Source organism: Cynocephalus volans, chromosome 6 (genome assembly GCF_027409185.1).
Source record: "Cynocephalus volans isolate mCynVol1 chromosome 6, mCynVol1.pri, whole genome shotgun sequence".
Taxonomy (NCBI): domain Eukaryota; kingdom Metazoa; phylum Chordata; class Mammalia; order Dermoptera; family Cynocephalidae; genus Cynocephalus; species Cynocephalus volans.
Genome location: NC_084465.1, coordinates 52,252,385 through 52,279,075, shown reverse-complemented (window position 1 = coordinate 52,279,075; position 26,691 = coordinate 52,252,385). Strand labels below are relative to the sequence as shown.

Here is a 26,691-nt window from a genome sequence, read left to right as displayed (position 1 = left end):
AATTATACAATGTCAGTAAACTTTTAGTTATATTGGAAACTTGTTTGCCTCCAAATACTAGAAAGCAATAATATTTAAAGAAGCACAATTTACAGTGCTGTACAATCAATGGTATTGATTAATTACCACTCTAATAAGCTATTATAATTTCTTCTTTAGGTAACTAGAAAACATTTGAAGATGTTAAATTAAGCTCTATTATATCCTTCTGAGAACAAAGCAAATAAAATATAAGAAAATAACAAAACTTATGATAACTATATCTAGAAAATATTTGATAAAAATAAATTTAGAAGAACTGTCATGTAATGGCATTATTAACAAAAAGATCAACTTTTTAAAAACAGAAAGTGTGTATGAAAACTGCTGGAAATGTTATTACATTTAATTTCAGGCATTATAAGAATCTATCATAAGAAAATTCAAAATATAAGAAAAGCTTCATAAACAAATATGTTCACTTCAGCATTAATTATAATAGCAAAAGATAGCAAACAGCTTACATGCCCAATATTGATGTAGAACGAGGTATTTTCTAGTAATTTAAAATTATATTTATAAAGACTCTGATACCTGTTATGACATTAGGCAAAAAATAATATATAATTGTTTGTATAAAATAATTTCATCTACATAAAAATGTTAAAAGAAACTGAAAGGCAAGATTATGGGTAGTTTTTTTCTTTATCTTTTTCTACATTTTCTAAATTTTCTACCATAACATATATCTTTAATCAGAAAACACACACACATATGTACTAGTAACAATAATCACAAAATCCTCAAATCCACTCCCTTTTATGTACCCTGGCTTAGAAGAAAAAACTTTACCTAAATAAAAGTGTCATTTTATTATATTTTCATTTACTTAAAAAAATTCCTAATAGAATCTATTGATAATGCATATTTAAATAATCATTAGGATTATAATGTTTTAAACAAACACACACACACATTAAAAAGACTGAATGGGGGCCAACCCCGTGGCTCACTCGGGAGAGTGCGGCGGTGGGAGCGCTGCGCTCCCACCGCGGGTTCGGATCCTATATAGGGATGGCCGGTTGGCTCACTGGCTGAGCGCGGTCACAAAAAAGGACCAAAAAAAAAAAAAAAGACTGAATGGGCATCAACCAAACTAATGTAATTGCTTTGTCAGTGTGACAGAATGTGAATAGCTCCTTCTTTTGTCTCCGTACACTCTATGGTGCTGTACATGTCATATTGTATACTGCTGCTATGACTGTACACTAGAGTACTGCTGTGTTGGGAGGCAGCATAACAGAGTTGTTAGGTGTGTGGCTCTGAGGTCAAAATGCTTTACACTTGAACCTTAGCTCCACCACACTTGGTGACTATGTGGCTTTGAGCCTGCAGGTCTTTCAGGTCCCAAGTCTATAAGCTAGGCATAAAAATAGTGCCTGTACTTCACTGGGTTGTTGTGAGAATTAGAGAAGAATCTGAGAAAGCACTTAGAAGAGTGCACAGTATATAGAATTTCAATACAAAATGAGGACAGCTCAGATCACAGTAGTAAAAGGTACAAAAAATAAAAAATAAACCATACCTAGGAAAAATAAACTTGTGTAGGTTGTATTAAAAAAAAGACTGGTGTGTATGTGTGTGGGGGGGGGTGTGTTTTAAAGAGGATTTCTAATTTTAAAAAATCTTCTTAATTTCTATTTTTCTTTAGCCATCCACAGATTCAAATTTACATAATTATATCAGAAAATAGCTGCTTTGTTTTCTCTACTTTTTTTAATACCATACCACTTTTGTCTTATTAACACATTCATACTCACTTCATATTCAGTAGTAGTTGGTATATGTTTAAAATAAAACCTTAGTAACTCTAAAATTTAACATCCTGAAAGTTAAAAGCAAAATGCATTTTCCATCATTTAATTATACCTTGAAGAAGATAAAGGACAAGAAGCCAGAAAAAGATGACCTTTGATGTTACTTGTAACCACCACCGGAAGAAAAAGGGAAAAAATACAACTCGAACAATTCCCTTTCTAGTCAGAGCAGTCCAAGGACTTTCAGGCTTTGCCTTAGCAAATGCGGACCCTGAAAAAAGTAAAATAAAATGACAGAGTACATTTATTATCCTTTAATTTCTTTAGAGAAAAAATTTAAATGTTTGAAAAGCAACAACACATACATAATTTTATTCTGTAGTATGCTATGAGTGAGACATGTCCAATTTGGGGTAGTAGACACTTTAAAAAACACTCTTCATTCTACCATATTAACTCAGGTACTTTGAAAAAAAAAAACTCATAATTGAAATAACAGAATTTCTCCCACATATTTTATAAATATAGGACAATATTCAAATACCAATTGCAGTTAGGAATTACAAATTAACACTTTAATTTTCATAACCAAGTCCTATATTTTGCTAAGCAAATACGAACTGCTATTCTTTTATGCTTATTTCTTGGAATGATCTTTAGTGTCAGGAAAAACTGGTCAATGATATTTAAATTTTTTCATTCTCTTTTTTTAATTCTCTTCCTGCCTTCATTTAGGCTCACAATGTTTTTATTTCCACAAATATATATATCTAACCTATCTTGAATTCTGTTTCTTCATGGTCAATGTCTATTTCTATTAAGCATTTATTTATTCAAGACTCACCTCTCACAAGATCAACATCTATGAGGTCTGGTTTCACATGCGCTGTTTTCTTTGGTTTATTCCTTAACCCCTATAATATATTAAAAGTAGTATTGGAATTCAATATATATACATTTTTAAAAAATCTATAATAGCAGAAAAGAATCAACTTCTAAAGATTTCAATTTAAAATAAATCTTTAAGTAATACACCAGACAAAAATATAACATGTTATACATGTTTGTTACAAAGGGAACATAATTATAGTATTGTAATAAATTTTATTACTTTCCAAAAGAATATATTTGGGTATGTGTGTAACATGCAAAGCCTATTTATTATTAAAAGTAAAATTCTAATACAAAGACTATCACTTCCAAGCAAATTTGGGTGTACAGCCTGAGTGGTGTAGGAGACTGTATTGGCCCCAGAATGGCTTTAAAAGAGTATTGAGGCTTGTTAGAGGAGCAAAGCACAAAGGGCCCTCAAAGTGTGATAATGGGGGTGTTACTGCACAAAGCAGTAGATCACAGAGCTGAGGACAGATGGTGATGTGCATCTCAGGGATGCCATTATATTCACATGCCAGCCACTCGACCATACCACCACCTCATCCTCTCAGAACTACATACCATGACCAGAAAAAGGAGGAGAGGAAGGCAGTTACTGTGAACTGAATTTGTTTAATCTTGGAATTATGGAACACTTACTAAGATTAAGTTTCTGCCATCAGTGTACAGAGTGGGAGTGGGGGTGGAGATCAAAATTAGTAAAAAAACAAAACAAACAAACAAACCTATTGAAAAAATACATTACTTTATTCTTAAGACTATTCTTAAGACTATTCTGGAAGATCTTCAGAAGCCAAGTAGTGAGAGATGACACAAGTGTTTAGATAAAGATGTTTACTATTGATTTAATTAAACAAGTAACTGCAGCAAATCCTTTCTTTGGTCCTAATCCAAGTAACAATGACCCTATAAAGTAAAAACCTGATTAAGCACCATTTACATCTAAAAGAAGAGGACATTTGAGGTCAGAATTAACTGAAATGTCTACACCAAAAATGAATCCTGACTGCAAAATGCAATTAACCTTTGAACCCCTTCAAATAGTCTGTCCATGTGACATTGCAAACCACCCGGAGATAGAAAAACAATAAGGAAGGAGAAAGAGTCAGGATTGAAGATATGGCAGTGATAATTTTATATATAGTCAATCCTCATATTCTGATTCTGTATTCACAAATTTGCCTACTTGCTAAAACTTATTTGTACCCCAAAATCAATACTAGCACTGCTTTGCCCTCATTTGCAGACACGCACAGAGTAGGAAAAAAAATGATCACCCAATGTGCACATTCCGGGCCGAGCCCGTGGCGCACTCGGGAGAGTGCGGCGCTGGGAGCGCAGCGACGCTCCCGCCGCGGGTTCGGATCCTATATGGGAATGGCCGGTGCACTCACTGGCTGAGTGCCCGTCACGAAAAAAACAAACAAACAAACAAAAAACAAACCAATGTGCACATTCCTAACTGAAGTCAAGTAACGTTACATTCTGCCTTCTTGTTTCAGCTCTCATTACCGTAAACAAGTGTCCTTTTCACAGTCTATTTAGTGTCATGTTTTTCACATTTCTGTGCTTTTGGGGGGCAATTTTGTTGCTTAAGATGACCCTCAAGCATAGTGTTTAAGTGTTGTCTAGTGTTCCTACATGCATGAACACTGTGATGTGCCTTATGGAGAAAATGTGTTAGACAACCTTCATTTAGACAGGAGTTATAGAGCTGTTTACCATAAGTTCACTGGTAATGAATCAACAATATACAGTCATGTATTGCCTAATAACAGGGATACATTCTGAGAAATGTTAGGCGATTTCATCGTTCTGCAAAACTAATTATGAAAGAAAACGGCAATAAACTTTCCTATTATCTACACTGGCCAGTAGTTGCATGAGCATGGGCCCTCTAGATATGTTACTAAGTCTCTCTGTGCCTCATTTTCCTCATCTGTTAATTGGAGATTTGAATAATACCATCCCCACAAAGTTATTCAATTACAGATAGGGATTGTGGCTGGCACTCAGCAAGCCCTTGGTGACTGTCAGCTAACTGTTATTAACTATTATACTGCTATAGGAATGGGTGGGAATAATGTAAAAAAGCAAGAATTCTAAAATAGAAAACCTGTTCACTTGAGGTAAGACCTAAAGTGTCAAATGCTTGCTTTTTATCTTAAACATCTGAGCTACCTTTGGGAGGGTCACCCTGTGGGTAGGCTAGGCACCTCTCCTCAACATATTTTGCAGTATGTTTGTTTACACCAGCATCACCAAAAACATGTGAGTAATGTGTTATATGCTACAACTTATGACAACTATGACATCACTTGGTGATAGGAATTTTTCAGCTCTGTTACAACCTTACGAGACCACCATCATATATGTGGTTCATCACTGACCAAAATGTTATGTGGTGCATGACTATATGTAAAATGAGGTGTCTTTAAACAGAAACACACATAAAACAAGGATATATATTGGTCAGTTGACTAAAGTTTTGTGACTAAAAGCTCGCAGGAATCTAACTCTGTATTTCCCCCAGCAGTGCTGGTTTAGTATTTACTAATTCAGTGTTCATGGTGACTTTACAGAACTTAATTATCATGAATAATGAGAACTGACTGTATCTGTACTTCATTTCCCATTTTGTTGTTGCTATAGAGTGGATAATGGAACAGAAATTATTTACAAGAATTTGCAAATTTGGAAAGGTGATTCTAATAATACACACATTTAAACAAAATTTCATTAATGAAGCACATATTTTGATTTGATATGAAGTTTACTGCAATGGGATTTTACCTTTATTAGTATCAAAAATTTGAAAACGGGAACATATTTTAATTTACTTCTGTCTTTTATAATTCTTTCTTTAACAACTTGAAAATAACCTATAGCCAGTGTTTCCTGACTAATGTGAAGCTTCATTTACTGCTGCATACCTAAAATGTTTATCAAGTTTGTTTTAAAAACTAAAAGTCCTTGTAAAAGAAACAGTAAATCGTCTTGATTTAGATAACTAGGTTGTTTTTCAACACGGGTTATTATACTTGACCTTGTTTATATGTGGTTCATTTCCTATTTTATATTCTATTAAAACATTTATTTTGAGCTATATTGTAGAACCACACAATAACTGCCAATTTTGATAAAATTTCTCCTTCAAGGTAGCCTATCAGAATATTTAAAGAGTTTAAAAAACAAAAACAAAAAAACTTTACTGTTAAATCTAATATTAGTACTGCTACTCACAAAAAGGAAAGATATTAGTACCAAGATATGAGTATTCATAAAAACTAATTTTAATTATGTAGATATTTTAAGTTGGAAAATTTTAAATTGGTTTGGAGTAAACTACATTTACTCAAAGTAGCATAGCTTTAAGCACTATGACAGACCTTCAAAAAGTTTAAGTGGACAAACAAAAAATGAAAACAAAGTTAGTTTTTTTTAATAAGAATGACATTTTTAAAACTACTGATTTATGCACAAACTAGAAAGTAAAAACAATCAATCAATACTAATGCAATTAATCCCCAAGAATCAAATGATATATTGTTTATTGAATATACACTTAAATTCTTACAATACATTCCTATAGGGCAATGACTCAAATAGTATGAAGTTTTGTATTTTTTAAAAACCTCTAAGTACACACATTATGTTGAGCCAAAAAATGAAAAGGGTAGTTTAAGTTTAGAAAATAATTCTGTTCAGTGATCTAGGCTTCCTGTGCATGAAACTACTGTAATTCTTAAGACTTCATCAAAGAACATAAATATCAGTTTCATTTTCTGGACATCCTGTTTAATTCCCTCCCCACCCCGCCCATCCCCTTTTTCCACTATAATGACTTTATAAGCTTTTTGCTGAAGCTTTAAAAGTCTAGTAGATACTAAAACGGGAAATAAGTCTGCATTTACTTTTAAATTTTGGTCAAGGTGATCAAAAAATGAAACAAAATTTTTGGCTATAATTTCTAAAATGTTTAAGAAAAAAATAATTTGCAACTTACAAAAGATTTTATACTTTAGCGATATTAACTATGAGTCTTTTGTTTAAAAAATAAACATTTTCCAAGAAATATATTTTCATGCCTCTTTTTGATTTCTTTAGTAGTTGCTCACTGCCTTGACAATTATGAGAGAATCAATTGCATAGGATGAACTCAACACATTTGGTACAGTGTTCTTTAAACAACGGATAGAGTATTTTGGTTTTTTATCAAATATTAATATACCACAGTTATGCACCTCTACCTCCCTTAGAATAAACACAAAATTATTTTACTCTAATTTGCCTCCACTAGAATGTTTAGCAAGAATGGAATGTTAATGTAGGCTTGCTAACAAAATGACCCTTTCAATTCAAAATAACAAGAGCAAGTTTTAATACTGTTTTTAATTCTTCGCTTACTATTACAAAGTATTATCTTTAAAGAGAGACATATTTCAGAAAGAAGTTATAGGTTGTAACCTTCTCCAAGGTCATCCTGTCAGTGGCAACAAGTAGCAACTAATATAATCCTTACCCTAACCTCTATTTAGGCATTAAAATAGTTCTTTTTTTTTTTTTTTTCGTGACCAGCACTCAGCCAGTGAGTGCACTGGCCATTCCTATATAGGATCCGAACCCGTGGCGGGAGCGTTGCCGCGCTCCCAGCGCCGCACTCTCCCGAGTGCGCCACGGGCTCGGCCCTAAAATAGTTCTTTTAAAAACGAGGAAATTACATAAGTATGTAGCAATTTATGATAAATGGCTTCCAAAAACTAAAAAAAAGTTATGTATATATATTTGAAGTTTTTAAATTTCAAAAAATACCAAAATGTGCCAACTGGTAACATAACCTCTCAAGATATTTAATGTCCCCTGTCCAGTTAGTTAAAGGCTTTCTGTCACATAGAATAAAAGGTGGTAAGGCATCTTACTAGACCTCTCTCTCTGCAGCTCTTTATTTGCTTGACTATTCTAACTCTTCTTGATACTATCTCCAGACTATTTTCTCATGGATTTCCTACTTCTCTCTCCTTTACTTGCATCTCTTTCTTTGCCTAGCTAATAAATGTTGGTGTTTCCAAATGCTGCATCTTCAACATAAGTCTATTCACTTTTATGGCTATATATAATATATACATATTAACCTGACTTGCGTTTTCCTTTTTAGTTTTACTCCTAACCACCCTATTTCCTTCCTCCATCCAATCTATTACCAAATCAAACTCCCTGAGGATTCCTGCCTCAGTCATGTTCCTTCCTTTCTTTATGTATATTTTCATATGCTCTTCATCTGTCTAGAATGTCTTTCCCGTTCTCCTCCCTAGTATCTGTCAAACTCAGTTCATGAGCCACTTCCTCTATGAAGTCTTTCCTAAACTCCCCCGGGCTGTCCCCTGTACTCCTCTATAGAGACTTGCATACGACTCTCTTAATCAAATTTCTCTCATTTGTAATTATATGTCTCACCTACAAAACTATAATCTATTTCATCTTCCTGTCCCGAAGCATTAATCTTATATTTAACATGTATCACAACTTCATTAAATGTATTAATCCTTCATAAGTTTAAAGATTAAAATTGACAAATGGCAAAGAATCTTGCTCTTTATTATAGATGATTAAGTTGTCTAAACACTGACAGATTTTTTAGACAGATTTTTAAGTAATTATAGACATTGGTTTTCAGCCTAATGTAAACCTTTTTTTACAAAATAGAAAATGTCAAGTAACTAAAGTAACATCCTCTGGGCCCAGATTAAATTTAGTTCATGCAGGAACACACTGATTAGTATCTATGCAAATGAAAGATATAAATCGTTTACCAAAATAGAGTGCTGAGAAACAAAAAATTTAGTTTAAAGATAGTTATCATGCTAGCAAGGTAGCCTATGAGAATATCTTATTGGCATATGAGACGTGATTATATGTTCAGGAAGAAAATGCCTACTAGAGAAACATTTAATTAATGCTTTCTTTTCCTAAATTCTTTTTTAAAATGACCAACTTTTCAGTGACTCTTTTTGCGTCCAAGTCATTCTGTTAGTAGCACCAAAAAGCAGATCTCTATTAAACAGAGCAGCATTTGCACAGGATCACTCAGACGGGAAAAATCCTGAAACACTTACCAGTTTAATAAACTGTACAGAGCAATGACAGCATCAAAAGGGAGGAAAAGCAAACTAGAAGTATAAGGTGACAAGTGAAAGGGGAAAGAAAGCTGACAAAAAAATAACCAGAAATTAAATTTTAAAAGAACAGAAAAGTGCTAAAAAGCAAAAAACCAAAAACACAGAAGATGTGACTATGCCATCATAAGAGTATATCTCTTTATTTAAAATTTTAGATAGAATAAATATTAACTTATACCTTAAAAGCATATAGAAAGATATTAAATAAAATGTGATTAATAATCAATTTATAGAACTATGTTTCAGGATAAACGAAATGAAATAAACTTGTTACCTTGATTTCTCTTTGTTCAACAGATTTTTCCCATATTTGCTGATCATATGCTCCAATCTATAAAAAAAAAAAAAAAAAAGGTAACACTACATTAAATGATTATTACTGGTACATCTTTGCTTGAACAACAAGCAACTAAGCATTCATTCAGCACAGGTTAGATTTAGCTCTGTCTCAGATTTGTGGGATCAATATTGTATTGCAATGACTTTCAAAGCATAATGGCAGAACCAGCAGTATTAGTGTCACCTTAGAACTTGTTAGAAATGCAAACTCTCAGTCACCACCCTACAGTTATTGAATCAGAAATATGGGAGTGGGGCCCAAATATCTGTGTTTTAAAAATCCCTCTAGATGATTCTGATGATTGAAAACCACTGACCTAGGGAATTTCTTATTTAAAATAAACACAATTGCTATAGTTCTTTCTGGTACATTTGAGAAGAAAAACTCCCAAACAATAAATCCTTTATGGAGTTATTTTTAAATAAGAAAAATACTATTATTATATATAATTAAAATTAATAAACATGTAGACCAAAATTACCAAAGTTTAAATTGGAAAATAAACTTGGGAAATGATTAAAGACACAGGGAAAGAATCAAGAAGGAGACTTCCTTATAGCTTCTATGTCTATTACTCTTAGATGCTGGAAAGTTCTCTGAACTATACCTTCACGAGGGGCGGGATGAATAAACTATTCTTTGCTGTTTCTACCCATGTTCTTTGCTGTTAGTTCCTATTTCCACTTAATTTCCTACATCCAATAGGACACAGAAATGGGTGAACAATGTATAATTACGATGAGATTTTCATTATTTTCACTAATTAAAAATTAGAATCCTAATAAATTAAAAATATTTCAGATAATTACACTAAAGAGACTAGAGACAGACAATCACAAGACATAGGCAAAGATATTACAAGGAAATTCAGGAAAGAATATTTTCAGACTCACATCATTTTACCCTAAAGTCCTTTTATCTACACATTATTTTTCAAATATCACTTCAAGAAATGAGAAATCAAGAACCCCAGAATGGTTTAAGGAGAGACATGAGACGGAAGAATAAAATAACTTATTACATAACTCTGTAAGAGTCCTTCATTTTTATTACTCTCTTGTGCATTATCTTATTCATACTAATTCTTCTGGTCTTGTAATCCTTTTCTCGTTTTCACCACTTTCCTCTGACTCCTTTATTTTAAAAATCATGTTACAAAATAACATACCCTGAAAATTAAAATCTTATATTACCTAGACTGAGCTACCCAGACCAAACAACTTCATGTAACTAAAACTGCCATCAGTCTCTATAAAGCAGGATTAAGAAGCCCTAGGTAAGCAACAACCAACAGGTTAGTCCTAATGGCAGAGATGACATACCATGACTAGTTGCCCCTTACCCTCTTAAATTCTGAATTCAATCAAACAATCATCCTTCTTAAAATTAGAAAATTATGGGAACATAGATACCACAGGAATAATTCTGCCCTAACTTGATAATTCAGAAAGTTGGGCTTATTGCAATCAAAATTTATTTTTTAAATATGTAACTATTTCAATGCACTGCATACTTTTTAGTGAAACAATAACCAAAACTAAGAGTAGGTGCCAATATATTTTAATGATTATTTTGTTTGTTTGCATATACAAAAGTATGCTTAAGTTCTCTTTAAAAGGACTGAGTTTTTATTTCAAGGTGACTCAAGAATATGGACATGGAGATACATGCCCTACAATCCTAAAAGCAGGGAGAAAAAAATAAAATAATTCCTATGCAACAGACCAAATCAGAGATGCATGTCAGTCATTTGCATAACTAGGTTAAGTGCAACCCCAGCATGATACTCAATAGCCCCAGGTTTTAAAAGGTACATAAAGCCTGAGAAACCCTGCAGTGAAGCAGTGGGTAAAAGTAGAAAAGCTCTTTGAAGGCTGAGATACTTTGCTTGTAAATAGCAGAATGTAACCCTAAAAAGAAAGGGTGGGTGGGTGAATATTCCTATAAAAAGCCACAGGATAAAATGGATTGTTTTACTGGAGAGACCATTTTATTCAAAGATTTGATAGGTGAGAGGAAGAATAACTTTTACTGCAATAGTATGCCTTGTAAGGTCTTAATTTTTTTTAACTAGATAAGTGTCATTTTCAATTATAAGCAATTAAATGTCTCTCTAACTGGAAACATTAATTCTCCTTTGCAGCAGACTTCTGTTTGGAAAACATTACCAGAATGGACCTTTTAGTTACATAAGCAAATGGACTACTTTCTTGGAGAAATCTGTGAGGGTGCTGTTAACCTAAATGTAGGTGCTTCCATAAGATGTTCCAAGTTCTGTTTAGTGATACATATGCCCTTAACAAATTACCCTTACATATGAATTCAGACTGAATCATCTCTGAAAATTGTTTGTATCTTGATATATGCATTTAGTACATTAGAAGCATCATGAAATCACGGTGCTGGCAGGATCCTAAGAGGGACAGTGAAGGAATTACAGAGACTACTTCTGGCTTAAAGCCTCACTTTATTACACGCTGAAATATGGCAAGACAGTAGATCAGAACACCTGTGGCTGGAGTCAAGCTCTTTCCCTGAAAGAAACATAATCCTATTGTCAATCATCATAGAGCAAGAAAATAAATAATACTTGGACTGGGAAGAGAAGAATCATCTTTTCAACAGTTAGGGTCATGGATCAAGAATAATTTACAGAGTTGTGCTACCAAACTTAAAAAAAACAAACAACTCAACGGGTTTGCCAAAGTTTCTCTTTTTTTAGTTTTCAAAAGTTCCTTTATTAAAATATTTTCCTTTGTACTTCTTAACTAGCTGAGCACTCCACTGCACCGCTGTTGATGTCATCTAGATGTCATGAGGGTGGCAGCCATCAACATTGCAACCCACAGACTAGGCAGTCCCCAGGATATAAATGGTTCCAGAGAGTATTCCGGCTAACGGTCTGTGCCACATCTGTTGGGCAAAGCTGATGATCTCATCAAAAATGATATTTCCACGGTGTTTAATGTTTCTATGTTTCTTTCTGTCTCTTGGTGGCTCCCAGGGGATTTTGATGATCAAGGCAGAGGCAGAAGGTACCATCTCAATCTGGGCCTGGCTGTTCTGAATGGTCAGTTTCATTGAAATCCTCAGACCCTTCCAGTCACCAGTTAGTTGCCTCGATGATGTCATGAAGAACCTTTTTTGGAGACAGACCCAGGGGGCTGATCTTGGGAGCCAGGGCAGATATTGCACTGACTTCACCAACTCTGCACTTCAGGTACACAACTTTGATTTCATTGGGGTCAAACTTAGGCGTCATAGTGGAGACAGCTGGTATCACATGAACCCAGATTCGGGACGACCTAAGAAAGTTGAACCTTCGCCTCCTAGCTGAAAGCCAAAAGCTTTCCAAAGTTTCTGTTGTACCTCTGACACACAAATACTTGGCAGACTTGACTAGTCACATAAATTTGACAGCTGGTTCTTTTTTGTATTTCTTATACATAAAATTAAATCACAAGGCCAAGTTCAATTATAGCTCTCTATGAAAAGTCAGGAAGAAAATAACCACATTATTTTTTAAATACCATACAAAATATTAAAAGAAGCTCAGTAGTCTCTTGCTCAGCCCATTCTCGCCATGTGACACCCTGGTTGCCCGGGACCCTGTAGAGTTCCCACCAAAAAGAAGGCCCTCACCAGATGTGTTCCCTGGACCATGGACTTTCCAGCCTCCAAAACTGTTTAGGCGCACACCCAGGTAAGCTAGGGAAGCCAGCCCAATGCCCAGGGGTCCTGGGAGATAGGGGCCATGGGCCCTAGCCCTGCCCCTGCTGCCATGAGCGAGGGCAGCCAGCCTGACACCCTGGAGGCCCTGGGAGACCTGGCTGTGGACCCTAACCCCACCCCTGCCACCACCATCACTGCACATCCAGGCCAGCAATGGAGCCAGCCCAATGACCGGGATCCTGAGAGACAGGGGCTGGGACAGCCCCACCCCCACCCACAACCTATTAGATCCTAGAAGATACTTATTAACCACGTGTATTTCTTTGGGTGTGTGACTCATCTGCTCATTTCCTTCACCAAATTTTAGCTTAGATTTTTCTAATTCATTTTTAAGAGTTCTTTTTGCAATAAGGATATTAATCTTTGTGTGTTTTAAAAAAAAACAACTAAAGAATAGAATAATGGTTACCAGAGTCTGGGAGGGGTGGGGATGGGGATGGGAGTGGGGAAGATAAAGGGTGAACTAAAGGAGACAAAATTATGCTGTCTATCCTAAATGAATATTGTGCAAGATATGCATGTATTCAAACAACACACTGTACACCCCAAAATAAATATAAATAATATTGATTTAAAGAAAAAAGAAGCAGCTCAGTAGTAACATTTGTTTTACAGAATAGAAATTTTAATCAGATAATATGTCTTCAATTGAGAAGAAAATACTATGGAATATTTTGGCTACCTCCACATTTTAGCTACCTCCTAACTCTTCTTCCCTGCCCCTCTTCCAATGCCTCCAGTGTTACAGTGTTTAGAAATGTGCCTAACATTCTGTGGGAACAAATGGATACATACTCAAAAAATGCTTTGCTGGTAGATACTTGGAAATGAAAATACTAATTAAGTAACATATAAGTAGTTTTATAGATATCCAACCATATTCTTCATAAATTATTACCTGTTTCAAGGAGGGGAAAATGCTGTTTCCTTTATATTGTAAGAGAAGATTCTGAAATCCTGATTTACACTTTGTAACTAATAGTTTTTTATCTGGTCATTCTCTGGTGTCTGATAGGTAAGCAATTTTATCAATGCTCTTGTTTTAAGCCTGTGGTATACTCTTACCCAACTAGAGCTGACCTACAGTAGGGTTTTTCTATTCCTGGTCCCAGATGACCAAACATTTGCCCTCTACAGATTCATCCCATACTTTATACAACAGGTCTGACAATCCTATACTGATCTCTTATAATCCTCCTCATAATGACAGCAAGAACAATTCTAAATTTTCTTCCCACAAGCTTTAATTCCTAATTACTATGAACATCATCAACTCCTGGCAGAATGTCTAGCCAACTACTTCCCTAAGAATATTGAAGCCACTGATAAAAATGTCATTTCTGTCTCATCCATCTCTAGTATCTGTTTCCTCACCTAATTTATTTTTCCTTTCTTCTTTTTATAAACAAACTTTGAGCCATTATAGAGGTCAACATTGATAAAAAAACAAACCAAACTAAAAACTAGGGAGCAGCATCCTGAAAGCAGTTAAGAAGAATAAAATCAAAAAGAGAGAAAGAAAAAAAAGAAATAAGAAATTGAGATAGTAGAATTTAGTAATATCAAACAGATCAAAACTAAATGAATAAATACTCTAGATGTTTTATGACCTACTGAAGACTGTTATAAAAGGAAAATGAACACAATATAAATTTGAAGTTAATGTAGCTAATATGCTACATTACATGTATGTAAATAGAGAGAGCAGGTATTTAGGACACATGAAAACCATTAATAGAGATTATCTCAGAAGTATGGTAGAAAATAGCACTTTTCCTTTCTGCTTAATATTTTCTGATACTGTGTTACTTTTCTCCTCACAGTGGATATGTACAGGATATAAACCAAGATTCTAAACAGGTCTGTTAGACTCCAAAGTAATTTGAACTAGGCATCTAAGAAACTAAATATGTTTCATAGTCCTATCACCGAATAGTCACTTTATAGGAAATCATCTACCTCCTCCTACCATCATTCTAATTTTGTATCTTTCTATACACTGAGACAAATGAAACGGGGAAGGGGAAGAAGACGGGAGGCCAAAGAAGGGGAGATGGAAAAGGGGAAGACTGGTAAGAAAAGGGATGAGGAAGGGGGAGGATTGATAGGTACAAAAAAAGATTGCCTTTGTCTTGGTATCTGCCAAGGTCAGCTCTGGCTCCTAAGAAAAATATTTGTAATGAATACAATGGTATCAAAAGTACAAATGTTAAAATTTAAGATAATTAGATGGTGAAATGGGAGACATATATCACTTAGGAATTCTAGAAAATAACTATCTTTAAAAAAACAATTCAAAAAGCTACTCTTAAGCTATCTGATTACCCCATAAGTCATCACATTCACAATATCAGTGGCTCAGGTATCAAGAGGCTAAAGACTTGTCTTTCTTCAAAAAGGTATTTATCAATAGTTTAATTAGATTAAGAGCTTATGTAAAAGATTAAGAGTTTATAAGTAAACATAAGCAAGGCAAATGAAGCCCCAGATTTGCAAACATATTTTAAGCACCTAGTTTCCTTAATGAACAGACATATAATACTATATGTTAAAGTCCTAATTTTTCCTATCACTACCATGATTACTTTCAGTTTTCTGTATATCTCATTTAAGAAACTATGAAAAGCAAGCTATTAATTCTCACAAACATCAAATGTCATACAAAAAGATAACACAGAGCCCAAATCCATTCCTAGCTGGCCCACTCAACAAATATCAGAGACCAAACATGTGCCAGGACAAATGCAGCCTAACTTTGTTAGCAAGAGTGTGCCTGTTAAAAGGATGACAGCAGGGGCTGGCCAGTTAGCTCAATTGAGAGCACAGCCTTGTAACACCAGGGTCATGGGTTCAGATCCCCCTACCGGCCAGCCACTAAAAATAAAATAAAAGGATGAAAAGAATACCCTCAAGGCAAGAGGTTTAAAGAATCTCTCAAGACAAAATCTACTTTGAGGGCGGAGAAAAAAGGAAAAGTAAAGGAAGAAAGTGCATGTGCCCTTGGTGACCATTTCAATCTCTAAAAATTGATATTAAAAATATACTATTTTCTCTGTGACTACGATTTTGTACATGCATCATCAACTATAAGATCTTAACAGGCAAAGATTATGTTATTTTTATACCATTTTTAGTGGTTTAATAGCTGTATAACCAAAGATAATTAATTTTTATCTTTGAGTTTTCTTATAAAAATAAAAGTTATCAATCAGGAAAATACACGTTGTCGTATTTAGAGTGCTGGGTTTTTAACCCTTTGTTTTCCCCACTGCCTTAGTCAATCAGCTCTTAATGTTTGCTGACAGGAGTGGAGAAGACCCCAGACTATGCAAGAGATCTGGATTTTCATCCTATCTCTACCACAACTAGCCTAATAGACTTGCAAGTTACTTAACCTCTGAGCCTCTGTAAAATGTGGAGAACACAACATAGTTCACAGAACTAAAATATGAAAAGACAGTGTCTGGTGTATAGCTGGTGCACTATAAAAATAACAGTTCTTTTTTTTTCGTGGCAAATCTATCTAGTCCTCAAATACCTCATTTTTAAACTGATGGATCTAAACCATATTTAAATTAACTATGACAATACTTATACTCACTAATGATGATCTACACAACCATAGAGTTTTTTTTACATATCAGTATGGGAAAAAAAAAGACTCAATGCTACTATGAAAGCAGGTAGAAGCAATAAGGGTAGCTAGAAATGTCTGGGAAGAAGGTACAAAGAAAAAACAGAGGTGTGTAGATAAATGTCTTTTTCCTAGTAACTACTATAATATTTTTGGTCATTGCTTACAATTTACAAATGAAACCAGGACTGTCAGCATCCAAAATCTCATTTGCTCAGACACCTAAAATATATGGCTTGCAGTACCATAATGATTTATCTACAAATTTGATTTTTTAAAAAAGAGAGAAGTTGGAGTTTCAAGATGGCGGTGGCTGCGGCGGTTGGCGCGGAGTAGCTGAGGTGGAAAAGGCGGCCACTGGGCCTCAGGCAGCCGGGAAACTTGTGGACCTTCCTCTTGCCATCTCTTAAGGGAGGACCGCTGCTGCTGGCCGGTCGTGGGGGGTGACCGCCACTTTGCCCCCGGCAGGAGAGGCTGCCTCATTTACAGGCAACAGCTTTGAAGTGTGGAGCAGGAAAAGAACTGTTTCTTAGCTGCAAAAGCGAGTCTCGAAACAGGGAACACGGCGCCGGGGCTGCTGTGGATGCAGACAGGATCCCGGAGGCCGGGGCCACGCTGAAGGCGGCCAGCTGCCCTATTCAGGATTCGAGGTTTCAGGCCGGCATTAAAGAAGATTCCTGGGAGCGCCCGAGCAGCGCCGCGACTGAACAGCCCGAGGCGGCAGCAGCCGAGAACGGGGAAGGTGGCAAACCAGAGGCAGAGAGTGAGCGCCCGACCTGGCACAACCCTGTGAGTGACCCCTGGCCCAGTTCTGTTCGGGGGGATTACGCCCACGCGGCTCCCGCCTGCATCACCAGGCCACTCACCGCCCCAGGGCTGCCTACATTTTCCCAGGTGCGGGCAGCTCCACCTGGCTCGGCCGTCACTGAGCCTTCCCACTTGCTTGGCCCGGCGCGGGGCTTCCTGGAGCCTGTGGGCCGGCCTCCCCTCCCACTCCCTCCGCAGTTCTCTGGCGTGGGGCGTCCCCGGCCAGTGTCGGGAGGGCAAGGAAGTATGGGCAGGCCGACTGTCACTCCCCCACACCCTGCACTCCGCCCCCGGTAAACTTCCTGTTACTGGGAGGCAGATACCATCTCTGCAGCCACCAGTTCGGAAGAAAGCCTAACCAATTTCTGGTTGGGAATAGTGTGGTAGGAGAGTTCCCAGGTCCACTTGAACCTGCCAGAGAGCAGGCTGCAGGTGGGCACTAGATTCGGTCTATGCCGGGGGGATACAAAGGTGAACAAGACCCGAGAAAGATCTACATAGTGCTACAAAGGCACCCAGAGAGACCGGTCGCCTGTGCCTAGCAGAAACCTGGTAGACTTCCTGGGCGAGGCGGTGCCGAGCAGGGTCTTGAAGGCCCAGCTGATAGAAGAGGGGCGCAGAAGACACGCCCCAGCCCAGCAAAGTGCGCACAGAGTGGGGAGACGTGCGACCTGGGAGGCAGAGACTCGACAGAAACCACACACCCGGTGGGGTCGCCACTGCACGATCCAACAGCCTGGGCCAGAGCACACAGAACAGGGAGAAGTCCTGCACAGGATGTGAAAGCTCAACAGAGATCACACACCCTGTGGTACGTGATCCACCAGCCCAGCAGAGTCCAAGCTGACCAGAGAAGTGGCTCCCCGGAGAAGCCCAAGACCCGAGGCAACCACACACACAAGACACTAGAGGCCAACTGAGCAGTCACGGAGGGAGCCATACGAAATTGGCAACCACAGCAACATCCTAGTTAGTCATTAGTCTCAAACCAGTGGTCTGTTAAACCCCCTGCCACAATGAATAAACACCAAAAAAAAGATACCAGAAATACAAAAAATCAAGAAAGTACACCACCAAAAGTTAATAAATTTCAAACTCTAGATCCTATAGAACAAGAAGCCACTGAAATAACTGACAAGGAATTTCGAGTGATAATTCTAAGGAAACTGAATGAGATACAAGAAAACTCAGCTAGACATCATGATGAAATGAGGAAAAGTATACAGGATCTGAAAGACGAAATGTACAAGGAAATCAATGTCCTGAAAAAAAATGTAGCAGAACTTGCTGAACTGAAGAAGTTATTCAGCGAAATAAAAAACACAACGGAGAGTTTAACCAGAAGGCTTGTCGAAGTTGAAGAGAGAACCTCTGAACTTGAAGATGGGCTGTTTGAAATAACACAAGCAGACAAAAAGAAAGAAAAAAGAATCAAGGACATGGAAGAAAATCTGAGAGAGATATCAGACAACCTCAAGCGCTCAAATATCCGAGTCATGGGTATTCCAGAAGGGGAGGAAAATGGAGATTCCATTGAAAACATATTCAACAAAATAGTGGCAGAAAACTTCCCAGGTATAGGAAAAGTCACAGATCTTCAGATCCAGGAAGCTCAACGATCTCCAAATGTATTCAACCCAAAAAGGCCTTCGCCAAGACATGTCATAGTCAAATTGGCAAAACTCAGAGACAAAGAGAGAATCTTAAAAGCTGCAAGAGGGAAGCGTCAAATCACCTATAAGTGAGCCCCAATCAGGCTAACATCAGACTTCTCATCACAAACCCAAAAACCTAGAAAGGAATGGGATGATATTTTCAAAATACTAAAAGACAAAGATTGCCAGCCAAGAAAACTCTACCCTGCAAGGCTATCCTTCCGAAATGAAGGGCAAATAGTATATTTCTCAGACAAACAAAAACTGCGGGAGTTCACTACCACACGACCACCCTTACAAGAAATCCTCAAGGGAGTACTGGGTTTGGTTCCTGAAAAATAACTACCACTGCCATAAAAACCAAAGAAAAATCAATACCCACTAGTATAATAAAAATGGCATCCATGAAGAGAAAACAAGCAAACAAAAACACTATCTACAACCTAAGGAACCAACAAACACAGAAACCAAACAGTAAATCAGAAAGCAAGGAACAAAAGACACCCAAGACAACCAAACAACCAATAAAATGCTAGGAATAAATCAACACCTTTCAATAACAACTCTTAATGTAAAAGGCTTAAATTCCCCAATCAAAAGACACAGACTGGCTGACTGGATCAAAAAGGAGGACCCAACTATATGCTGCCTACAAGAGACCCACCTCACCCATAAAGATTCACACAGACTAAGAGTGAAAGGATGGAAAAAGATTTACCATGCAAACAGAAAAGAAAAACGAGCTGGAGTAGCTATTCTTATATCTGACAAAATAGACTTTAAACTAAAAACCATAAAAAGAGACAATGAGGGACACTACTTAATGATAAAAGGACTGATCCATCAAGAAGACATAACAATCATAAATATGTATGCACCCAATGTTGGAGCAGCCAGATTTATAAAACAAACTCTATTAGACCTAAAGAAGGAAATAGACACTAATACCATAATAGCAGGGGACCTGAACACCCCACTCTCAATATTAGACAGATCATCTAGGCAAAGAATCAGTAGAGAAACACAAGATCTAAACAAGACTCTAGACCAGTTGGAATTGGCAGATATCTACAGAACATACCATCCAACAACCTCAGAATATTCATTCTTCTCAGCAGCACATGGATCATTCTCCAGGATAGATCACATATTAGGTCACAAATCAAGTCTCAATAAATTCAAAAAAACTGGAATTATCCCATGTATCTTCTCAGACCACAATGGATTAAAACTAGAAATTAATAACAAACGAAACTCTGGAAACTATACAAACACATGGAAATTAAACAGCATTCTACTTAATGACATATGGGTCCAAGAAGAAATCAAGCAGGAAATCAAAAAATTTATTGAAACTAATAAAAACAATGATACATCATACCAAAACCTGTGGGATACTGCAAAAGCAGTATTGAGGGGAAAATTTATCGCACTAAACGCTCACTTCAGAAGAATGGAAAGATGGCAAGTGAACAACCTAACACTTCACCTTAAAGAACTAGAAAAACAAGAACAATCCAAACCTAAAGTTAGCAGACGGAAAGAAATCATTAAGATCAGAGCAGAACTGAATGAAATTGAAAACCAAAAACAATTCAAAAGATCAACAAATCAAAAAGTTGGTTTTTTGAAAGGATAAATAAAATTGACAAACCATTAGCATGGCTAACAAAAAAAAGAAGAGAGAAGACTCAAATAACAAAAATTAGAAATGAAATAGGCGATATTACAACTGATTCATCTGAAATACAAGGAATCATTCGAGACTACTATAAACAACTATATGCCAACAAATTTGAAAATCTAGAGGAAATGGATAAATTTCTGGACACACACAAGCTCCCAAAACTGAACCAGAAGATGTAGAAAATTTGAACAGACCAATAACAATAAAGGAGATTGAAGCTGTTATCAGAAGGCTCCCAACAAAGAAAAGCCCAGGACCAGATGGATTCACAGCAGAATTTTACCACTCAAAGAGGAATTGACACCAATTCTTTACAAACTATTCCAAAAGATTGAAACGGACGCAAATCTCCCAAACTCATTCTATGAAGCAAACATCATCCTGATACCAAAACCAGGTAAAGATATAACCAAAAAAGAAAACTACAGGCCAATATCCTTGATGAATATCGATGCAAAAATCCTCACTAAAATAAAATTATTCATCACGATCAAGTGGGATTCATCCCAGGGATGCAAGGTTGGTTCAACATACGCAAATCAATAAATGTGATACAACATATTAATAAACTCAAACACAAGGACCATATGATCATCTCTATAGATGCTGAAAAAGCATTTGATAAAGTTCAGCACTCATTCATGACAAAGACCCTCTATAAGTTAGGTATAGAGGGAAAGTATCTCAACATAATTAAAGCCATATATGATAAACCTACTGCCAATATCATCCTGAATGGGGAAAAGCTGAAAGCTTTTCCTTTAAGAACAGGAACTAGACAAGGATGCCCACTCTCACCACTCCTTTTCAACATAGTGTTGGAAGTAGTAGCCAGAGCAATCAGAGAAGAGAAGGAAATAAAGGGCATCCAGATTGGAAAAGATGAAGTCAAACTGTCCCTCTTTGCAGATGACATGATCCTATATATCGAACAGCCTAAAGCCTCTACAAAAAAACTCTTGGAGGTGATAAATGATTTCAGCACAGTAGCAGGATACAAAATCAACACACAAAAATCAGTAGCATTTCTATTCTCCAATAGTGAACATGCAGAACGAGAAATCAAGAAAGCCTGCCCATTTACAATAGCCACCAAAAAAATAAAATACTTAGGAATTGAGTTAACCAAGGAGGTGAAAAATCTCTATAATGAGAACTACAAACCACTGCTGAGAGAAATTAAAGAGGATACAAGAAGATGGAAAGATATCCCATGCTCTTGGATTGGAAGAATCAACATAGTGAAAATGTCCATACTACCCAAAGTGATATACAAATTCAATGCAATCCCCATCAAAATGCCAAAGACATTTTTCTCAGAAATGGAAAAAACTATCCAGACATTTATATGGAACAATAAAAGACCACGCATAGCCAAAGCAATGCTGAGCAAAAAAAATAAAGCTGGAGACATAACACTACCTGATTATAAGCTATAATACAAAGCTATAATAACCAAAACAGTATGGTACTGGCATAAAAACAGACACACTGACCAATGGAATAGAAAAGAGAATCCAGAAATCAACCCACACACTTACTGCCATCTGATCTTTGACAAAGGCACCAAGCCTATTCACTGGGGAAGGGACTGCCTCTTCAGCAAATGGTGCTGGGATAACTGGATATCCATATGCAGGAGAATGAAACTAGATCCATACCTCTCACTGTATACTAAATCAACTCAAAATGGATTAAGGATTTAAATATACACCCTGAAACAAACTTAAAGAAAACATAGGAGAAACACTTCAGGAAATAGGACTGGGCACAGAGTTCATGAATACAACCCCAAAAGCACGGGCAACCAAAGGAAAAATAAACAAATGGGATTATATCAAACTAAAAAGCTTCTGCACAGCAAAAGAAACAACCAACAGAGTGGGAGAAAATATTTGCAAAATATACATCTGACAAAGGATTAATATCCAGAATATATAAGGAACTCAAACAACTTTACAAGAAGAAAACAAGCAACTCAATTAAAAAATGGGCAAAAGAGCTAAGTAGGCATTTCTCTAAGGAAGATATACAAATGGCCAACAGACATATGAAAAAATGCTCAACATCACTCAGCATCCGGGAAATGCAAATCAAAACCACATTGAGATACCATCTCACCCCAGTTAGGATGGCTAAAATCCAAAAGACTCTGAACGATAAATGCTGGCGAGGTTGCGGAGAAAAAGGAACTCTCATACATTGTTGGTGGGACTGCAAAATGGTGCAGCCTCTATGGAATATAGTATGGAGGTTCCTCAAACAATTGCAGATAGATCTACCATACGACCCAGCTATCCCACTGTTGGGAATATACCCAGAGGAATGGAAATCATCAAGTCGAAGGTATACCTGTTCTCCAATGTTCATCGCAGCACTCTTTACAATAGCTAAGAGTTGGAACCAGCCCAAATGTCCATCATCAGATGAGTGGATACAGAAAATGTGGTACATCTACACAATGGAATACTACTCAGCTATAAAAACGAATGAAATACTGCCATTTGCAACAACATGGATGGACCTTGAGAGAATTATATTAAGTGAAACAAGTCAGGCACAGAAAGAGAAATACCACATGTTCTCACTTATTGGTGGGAGCTAAAAATTAATATATAATTCACACACACACACACAAAAAAAAAAAAACTGGGGGGGGGGCGGGGAAGAAGATATAACAACCACAACTACTTGAAGTTGATACGACAAGCAAACAGAAAGGACATTGTTGGGGGGGGGGAGAAGGGAGGGAGGTTTTGGTGATGGGGAGCAATAATCAGCCACAATGTATATCGACAAAATAAAACTTAAAAAATAAAAATAAAAATAAAAATAAAGAAATGAAAATGATGAAAAATAAAATAATAAAAAAAATAAAAAAGAGAGAAAATTGAAGAGTTAAGCAATATAACAAAGTTGAAGTTACTGAACAAAATAGTGAATATGAGAATAAAATACTAATCACTAATGAAGGAAAATTTATACCTATAATCCCCAAAAGTATGTTGTCATGGTGGACATTCCAAAATTATTCCCAGTACTTCTGTTCATATTGCTAAAACATATGGAAGAAACCCTTAAAACTATTAGGATGATTGACAACCTTCAGATAAACCTCTACCCAGTTGAAACTAATTATCATCCTGTTTTAGAAAACTTTTAATTTCAAAGTAAAGTTTTCAATACTTTGAATATTGGATAGGTTTTCACTGTTTTTTGCTCATAGCTACTGCCTCTCAAACAAATTTGTCTACTGAGCCCCTAGGAATATCTGAGTCCTATAACTGCTCTTAAAAAGCCTTGTTTCTAAACTATCCTGTTGAATAGCAACTACTGTTACTATTCCATTTATATGCTACCCTATTCCATTCTTTTGTTTTTTAATAATGTCCTATTTTTACCAACATATTGTTCAATTTTTCTGATTGCCCATTACACACACACACACACACACACACACACACACACACACACACACACACACACACACACACACACACACACACACACACACACACACACACCCCTAAAGAAGTCAAGGTTTGTTGACTTGAGACACTCAGGTAACTTTAAATGATGATCAAATGAGAAAGTTGAATCACTTAATTATAAAATACAAACTATAAATGATGATATCAGACAAAAGGTATGAGCTGAGAAAATGTCAAAGCTAGTAACTCTTTCAAATGTATAAAAATGACCAAATTGTCTTACCAAACCTCTAACTCTTCTGAATCAATCTTTTCTTAAAACTCTAAAAAACATGAGAGGACAAACTAAAGAAGCCTTTTAACCAAAGAAGAAAACAGATTTCTAGAATTCATTCAAATTAAAAATATATATCTAGTTAGCTTCTTACATTTGGATCAAAATGCCAAAGTTTGAAAATACATTCTCATCTACAGATACCAAAATCTAGCTAATTTCAAAGATTTCATTCATTATAAGTAATTAAAGCTAAAGCTACTTTAAATCTTCCTACCATCATCTAAAACCATACCCTCCCCTGCATTAACCCTAAGAATAGAATAGTGTATTACAGACTACATACATATAATCAAATCATGAATCATGACCAAGTTCCTATTGCCTAGGGAAAGCCAGTTAATGATATAGTAAAATACTGACTCAAGTTTAGAAAAAAGACTTGAAGAGTACTCTTTTATTCAATGAAGAGAAATGCTTATGGTGGAATTTGCCTCTAAGAAGTTACAAATCCAAAAAAAAAAAATTCAAAAAGTTAGCCATAATTCAAAGCAGAATCAAGTAAATACTACGGACATCAGTGAGAGACAGTCTGAACGGAACGGTATTTGTGAGGTAAAATGTACAATAGGAAATTTACTGGATATGGGGCTATGATAAAGAAATGAAGATGACAATTACTACTTTAATTACCTGGGACTGCACTAGTATCATTAACCATGGCAAAGAATAAAAGCAGGTTTGAAAAAGCTGTTAGAGACAGCCAGGAATTACGGCTAGAGTTCAAGAGATTTGGGAAGGTACAAAATCTGGAACTCGGCAGCATAAACTAGGTGTTTGGATGTGACATGTCAATTTGATCACCTAGGGAAATTGAATAGATTAAAGAGACCAAGAACAACATATTAAGGAGGATAAATATTCAAATGGAGGACAGAAGAATCAAAGTCAGGTAAGGAGACTTAGCAAAATTAGCCAGATAGGTAGGAAAAGGATTAGGACAATATATTATCTATAATAAAAGCCTAACTAGGGTAATGTTTCAAGAAAGAAGGTAAAGTAAGGAGAGATAAAAATACCAAAACATTTTGAAGTGGTTACAGCAGTTAAATACATTAATGTCAAATAATCTTAATCTCCTTTAAATAGTAAGCAAAGTCATTAGATGAGATTTAGAAGCTGCAGAGATTGAAGAATGAGGGACAATAAAGAAGGTAAAAAAAAAACAAACACTTAGTGAGATAGTATATATTGTCAACTAGAAAGTGATTAGGGGTAGAAGGAAGACAGATGCAGCTGAGCTGGTATCAGAAGCAGTCAAATCAGTTAGTTGTTTGTATTTTTTCTTTTACCACCAAGGCTCAACAGTCCAGGATCAGGAGTAGAATTTAAATATCTACCACACCCAACCACCAAATGGCTACTATATGCCAGGCATGATGCTATGCATTTGACAAGGTCCTTCATTTATTCTTTATAGCTTTCTTTCTCTTTTCCTCATGCTTTTCCTGAACAATTCATGCTAAAGCCATTAGATGGCACAGAGCCATGGGGACCCAAAGCACGGTGCGAGAGCCACAGTGGAGAGAGCCTGATACACGGGGATAGCCAGGCCTGAGGTATCAGTCCACGCGAGATATGGAGGGGGATCCCATGGGGTGAAAGGAGTCAAAGACTGAGCGGTGTGAAGACGACCACATGCAAGCATGATCCAGCACAGGATGTAAGACATCCTGGTATGGGGTGCTGAAACCCAAGAAAGATGAAGAGACCCTAGGATAAAAAGCTTGAATTGGATGAAAACAGAATCCACATAAAGGATGGGATGGCAGCTGAGATGAGAGACTGGTTACATATGTGAAGACTGATGTCTCAAAAGCCTGAAAAGGTTGCTCTCTATTTACTCAGAAATCTCTGTCTATAAAGCTAATAAAAATATAAGTTCAACAACTTATACATTCTATTTGTAAATAGGGGAATGGTTTAATAAACAGATTATGGCATATTCAAATAATATTATAGAAATTAAAATTATGTTTTTAAAGAATATTTAGTGATGTGAGAAAGTACTTTTCGTAATGTTACATGAAAACAGGAGAATATAAAAATGAAATATGATACTAATTTTGGTGAGGAAAAGTCACAATGTTAGCAGTAGGGCAATTGTATGATTTTAATTTATACTTACCTGCATTTTCCACTTTTCCTATGATAGATATATATTACTTTTACAATTATGATAAAAACAACATTAAAAACATCAAG

The 26,691-nt window shown here is 36.3% G+C and overlaps 1 protein-coding gene and 1 pseudogene across 4 annotated transcripts in view; both read right to left on the bottom strand.

The window, feature by feature from the left end:
* The window catches only part of PHTF2 (putative homeodomain transcription factor 2), a 145,360-nt gene that overhangs the window by 57,026 nt on the left and 61,643 nt on the right, over window positions 1-26,691 (bottom strand). For all 4 annotated transcript variants that reach the window (XM_063098640.1, XM_063098638.1, XM_063098637.1 and 1 more), the window contains 3 exons: window positions 9,141-9,197; window positions 2,641-2,710; window positions 1,909-2,067 (listed from right to left, as the gene is read on the bottom strand). In XM_063098640.1, coding sequence (XP_062954710.1) covers window positions 1,909-2,067; window positions 2,641-2,710; window positions 9,141-9,197 — 286 coding nt within the window. The remainder of the gene's footprint in view (window positions 1-1,908; window positions 2,068-2,640; window positions 2,711-9,140; window positions 9,198-26,691) is intronic.
* On the bottom strand, window positions 11,971-12,540 carry LOC134381186 (large ribosomal subunit protein uL11-like; annotated as a pseudogene).